At 30.0% G+C, this 6,000-nt stretch overlaps 1 protein-coding gene across 1 annotated transcript in view; it reads right to left on the reverse strand.

Annotated features, from left to right (window-relative positions):
* The window catches only part of LOC143203208 (transcription factor hamlet), a 240,499-nt gene extending 235,690 nt beyond the window's left edge, over positions 1-4,809 (reverse strand). The window contains exon 1 of the mRNA XM_076415357.1: positions 4,639-4,809. Within this exon, the coding sequence (XP_076271472.1) occupies positions 4,639-4,678 (40 nt within the window). The 5' untranslated portion in view covers positions 4,679-4,809. The remainder of the gene's footprint in view (positions 1-4,638) is intronic.
* Between the last annotated feature and the right edge of the window lie 1,191 nt (positions 4,810-6,000).

Genomic DNA, 6,000 nt, shown 5'->3' on the forward strand with positions numbered 1-6,000 from the left:
TGTAAGAAATCGGTTGCTTTGCATTTATGATATTAAGAAGAGAGGCAGATGGGTATTAGTAATTATAAAGACAAGAAATAGCATATGGATAATAGATGGAGAGATATGAACACGAAACACTGATTGCCGAGAAACAAGGGGAGGATAGGAGGAAGACTGTAATTCCAATAACAGTTAATGGAGAAAATTAAGAGTCTAATAATGAAGGAAAAACAAAGAAACGCCGACAGTATATTGAGAGAAAAGAACTGTCTAATAGAATTAAAAAGTAACAATGGTAAAGAATTAATAACGTCAAATAAGCATATATATTAATAAGGGTATGAGTAAAGAACTTGTTATATATATATATATATATATATATATATATATATATATATATATATATATAAACCTAGTCCCCAACGTAAAGTAAAGTCCTATTCCCCAACGAGGGTTTATCTGGGCTGGTTCTACTGTTTAACGTGGAGTCCGAACCACGGTCCCCGGTATAGCCCACCAACTGGCGACCTTACCCAGCCTGCATACTGGCGTGACTGGGATCACTTTCGTTGTTGGATTTTACACTCATGTCTAGGACAATCACAAATATTAAACAATTACAAACATAAATGTACAGCAGGATTCGATCCTGCGACTATCCCAACACTAGGTGGACAGTCCTCTCGCCTTTACCACTGCGCCAACCAAGCCGTCGGTGATTATTTACAGATATATTTTAAGGACGGGCGAGCTAATGGTATGTCAATCACGGTAACAAAGTAACAAGAAATATTTTCTAATAGTCGGAATCTTGTATCTTCTAAAAGAAATATAAAAATATATACAATGATAGTTACCATTTTCTTCATTGATATTCCATTCAAACTAATCGTTGAAAATATGGAACAACCATCAATAACCTCTCTAAACAATCGATGTGTTACTGGCCACTAGGACGTTAAACATAACATAATTCAATAAAAGATATTAGCCCTCAGTCATTGACTTTTATAATTCGCATACACAATCGTCTCAAATTCATTAAAAATGAATTACAATATAGAGACTAATTACAGAAATTCATTTACATTTACATATCGACATACATTTAAATACCTTACAAAAATTGGGAAAGGAAACTGTAGTATTCTTCTATGTTACCATAAATTTTATTTAAATACATTTATAACTGTTGTAACTAAAAAATATAAACATTAGAGCAGAAAGTTCCGTAGTTTTCTATAAAAGTAATTCGTTGCCCCGTTCAATAATATAATTCAGTATAACATGGTGTTTTTATATACAAAACATATATTAACACTAAATCTTGAAAAAATAATTAATTCAGCTTCACATATAATGAAAGAACAATATATAAAGCATTTTTATTAATATTTGTTAGTGTTATTTAATAACCGAAAACACCGGAAACCAGCTCTGAATCAATTTTAAAAATATAGAGACTAATTACAGAAATTCATTTATATTTACATATCAACATACATTTAAATACCTTACAAAAATTGGGAAGGGAAACTGTAGTATTCTTCTATGTTACCATAAATTTTATTTAAATACATTTATAACTGTTGTAACTAAAAAATATAAACATTAGAGCAGAAAGTTCCGTAGTTTTCTATAAAAGTAATTCGTTGCCCCGTTCAATAATATAATTCAGTATAACATGGTGTTTTTATATACAAAACATATATTAACACTAAATCTTGAAAAAATAATTAATTCAGCTTCACATATAATGAAAGAACAATATATAAAGCATTTTTATTAATATTTGTTAGTGTTATTTAATAACCGAAAACACCGGAAACCAGCTCTGAATCAATTTTAAAAATATAGAGACTAATTACAGAAATTCATTTATATTTACATATCAACATACATTTAAATACCTTACAAAAATTGGGAAGGGAAACTGTAGTATTCTTCTATGTTACCATAAATTTTATTTAAATACATTTATAACTGTTGTAACTAAAAAATACAAACATTAGAGCAGAAAGTTCCGTAGTTTTCTATAAAAGTAATTCGTTGCCTCGTTCAATATTATAATTCAATATAACATGGTGTTTTTATATACAAAACATATATGAACACTAAATCTTGAACAAATAATTAATTCAGCTTCGCATATAATTAAAGAACAATATATAAAGCATTTTTATGTGTTATTTAATAACCGAAAACACCGAAAACCAGCTCTGAATCAATTTTTGTACAATGAAGTTCCTAAAGTTTGTTTTATTGTATTATTAAAAGATATAATGTAGATATGAGTTTTTTATTTAGAGTTCATATAAAACAAAATTGAAATATTATAAAAATTAACTTTGATGCCAAACTCAAGTTAATTATGTAAAAATTTGAAATAAACTTTATAAAAAAGACACTGGATCTTTTTAAAAAATTAATATAAACCTATTATATATTATTATTTTATTAAGTTATTCATTAATTTTAGAAAGATAGGATTGCGTTGTATTTGAAGAAATATTATTGATATTTAAACTAGAAATATTACATAAAAATCAAATAGAAGCATTTCAGGGAATCAGAAATTTGTTAAAATGTTATGCATTATTATTTAGAGCGACGCATTTATGATCCGAAAATCACCCTCCACACCATCGGACAACGATCAGTATCTGTTGCGATCTCTTAATTAATCGCCAACGAATCAAAACAAAAACACGGAATCTTTCCAAAATATACAATATTCGAAATTAGGTTAGTGTATTACGTAAAGGGGGCTAGCAGAAGAATTTTTCAGGTTGGATTAGCTAACACATATTAGTAACTATATACCTATAGTAGAGTAGATGAAAACAAGGGAGCATCTGTAGAAGTAGACTGCATAACAAGTAAGAAACTGGAACAAGACAATGGACATGGACAATGTGCTCAGAACAAATATTACTAATATAAATGAAAGTTAAATTATGTATATTCTCTATATATATTCATTAAGCATATACTACAGGAATATATCTATTGATGGTTGATTTTGCTTCATAATGATTATTTTTTAGCTAAAACCCGCACTTTTCTTGGAAGTCATATAAAAACCTAATAATCGTAATGCAGTAATTGTAAATATGACTAAAACTATCCATTTTTTAAGAATTTATATTGGGATCTGATGCCTTTGCGGCTTGAGTACTGATCTGTTTTAAGGACATATAAGCTACTGTTGCGCCAGTTACGGTAAAAAATTAACAAAAAATACTTCCAAAAACAGGAACTTGTATGTTCTAAAATAAATGTAAAAATATACACAAGAATACTTATAATTGTATTATTTACAATATAAATTACATTAATATAATGAAAATGCATGATCATCAAATGCAATCATGATCATCAATTATGATTGGAAGCAACTAGTCGTTCAAAATATGAAAACAACCCTCAGTGGTGTCTCTAAACAATCGAAATATTACCATCCAAAACGATGTCAAACATAATACAATGAAAGATAGCCTTGATACATTGGCTTTTATAACTCACATACATAATAATATCATCTCCGTATAAATGTCTCTAATTCATTAAAAATGAATTGCAATATAGGGACTTATTACAGAAATTCACTTACATTTACATAACAACACATATTTCATTGCCTCAAAAATTTCGAAGGGAAACTATGTATTCTTCTCTGTGACCTTAAATTATATTTAAATAATTTTATAACTGCCGTTCTAACTAAAGAATATACATATTGGAGCTGAAAGTTTCGTAGTTCCCTACAAAAATAATTCGTACTCACTTTCAATGGTGTAATTCAGTATGACATGGTGTTTTTACATACAATATATTCATTATCAATAAATCTTTAACTAGTTAAGCTTCACATATAGTTAAATAAAAAATATGTAAAGAATTTTTATTAATATTTGTTATTGTATTAAATATAACCAAAAACCAGCTCTGAATTCTGATCTATGCCCACTTGTTAAGTTCCTAACGTTTGTTTTATTGTATTATTAAAAAATATTATCTAGAAATAAATTTAAAATGCAACAACATTTTAAAAACATTATAATGTCAATCAACTAAGGCAAATTAAATACTCAAATGAAAATTGTGTAACTTGATATTAATATTTGTTGTTAATTAATTGTTGTTCAATAATCACACTTAAAATCAACTATGAATCAAATTGTTTATAATGTTGTCATAAGCCGTATCATTTTCCGTAATTTTTGAAATCATATAGAAATGAATGTCTCATTTAGAGGGCATATAAAACAAAATAAAAATATTATTAAACACAATGTTTTTAAATATCACAATATATAATTAACCTCGATGACAAACGCATGTTAATTATGTCTTAAAAATTTGAGATAAACCTTATGAAAAAGACACTGTATCTTTTTAAAAAATTAATATAAACATACTATATTATTATTATTAAGTTATTCATTAATTTTAGAAAAAAATAATTGCGTTGTATTTGAAGAAATATTATTGATATTTAAACTAAAAATATTGCATAAAAATCAAATAGAAGCATTTCAGAGAATTAAAAATTTACTAAAATATTATGCATTATTATTTTCAAAAAATGTTTTAAAATAATTTGAAATCAATTAAAAATAAATATTACGGATTCCATCTTAAAACTAATCATACCTTGAGCTGTCACTCTCCTAGCAACCGATTTAGATCTCATCTTTTTCTAGCACAAGAGTCTTTGTAGAGTTCGTTAATAATTCGCTAAATGAATATTCTCATGTATCAACCACAGCGACGCATTTATGACCCGACAATCACCCCCCACACCATCGGACAATGATCGGTATCTGTTGCGGTCTCTTAATTAATCGCCAACGAATCAAAACAAAAACACGGAATCTCTCCAAAATATACAATATTCGAAATTAGGTTAGGATATTGCGCCGATGACGGGGAACAAAACGCGACTCTCTTCCTCGTGCCCGCAGGACCTCGGAGACAATAAGACGCCAGCCTAACAGGATACCCCGCGCACTTGTCACTCGCACTCTCCGATTTTTTTCTCTTTTTCTTCTCCTGCGAAGGCGTTCGCGGCCAATAGGCGGCCGCTGTCATGTTTTGTCACTGCGGCGCGATTGTCTGTTGTTTCTGTGCGCGCGCGTGTTTCGGCCAACAGTCCCTCGCAGGAATACACACGGGAGCCTAGATAAGAGAATCCCGCCGATTCCCGCCCGAAACGGGTCGATAGGGTTGGAGGAGGAGTGGGGAGGGAATCTTCTTGGGGGGATGAGCTTAGAGCGGACGGGGAGGGGATATTGTGGTTTTCTTGAGCGTGGAGACGGGCCGGTCGGTTGGTGTTTTTATTGCTGGCGGCCGGTTATTAGGATTTATGTTTGGCGTTTTGCGCCGGGGAATATATGGCGACGGTGAATTTACTACGCGAGAGCTGACGGAATATGGAATTATTCTTAAAAAGGATTTATTAGATAATACTCCGGATTTATTAATTTTTTCTCGTATTCTTTCCTCCCTCCCTGTTTTTTAGGAGGTTTTCTTGAGGCTATTTTCAAAGTTTGACTCTCCATTAATATGTTCTTAAGAGGATTTTTGAAAATTTAAAGTATTTCCGGAGATTAGCTGTTTTAGTCAAGCGGTATCTAGAATAAAAACTTTCAACGGGATTTATATCTCAAGTTCTATTGAAATTTGGAATTAAATGCCAAGTCTCCCATTTATCCAAGCCAAATGCCATTTATCCCTTTAATAATATTACTTTATAAAAATTAATTAAATCAAAAATTTAAATTTAAAAAAGTAAACTATAAGTTAAAATAAATTATTTTCTAAGATATAGCTGTTTTAGTGAAGCGGTTGAAAAAAATTGAAACTTTGGTTCTACAGTTCGAGAGAGTCCGGTTCAACAGGTCAATTGAAAAGTCCCCGGCCTATCATAGTAAAACATATTTTTTGGCAAAATTAATTTTTTCAACTTTTCGAAGCCATTTTAGTAGTACGATTTGTCCTTTGCTTCAAAATAGG

This window comes from Rhynchophorus ferrugineus, unplaced genomic scaffold (assembly GCF_030347505.1).
Source record: "Rhynchophorus ferrugineus isolate W39M unplaced genomic scaffold, kcgeb_rfMv2 rfM1, whole genome shotgun sequence".
Taxonomy (NCBI): domain Eukaryota; kingdom Metazoa; phylum Arthropoda; class Insecta; order Coleoptera; family Curculionidae; genus Rhynchophorus; species Rhynchophorus ferrugineus.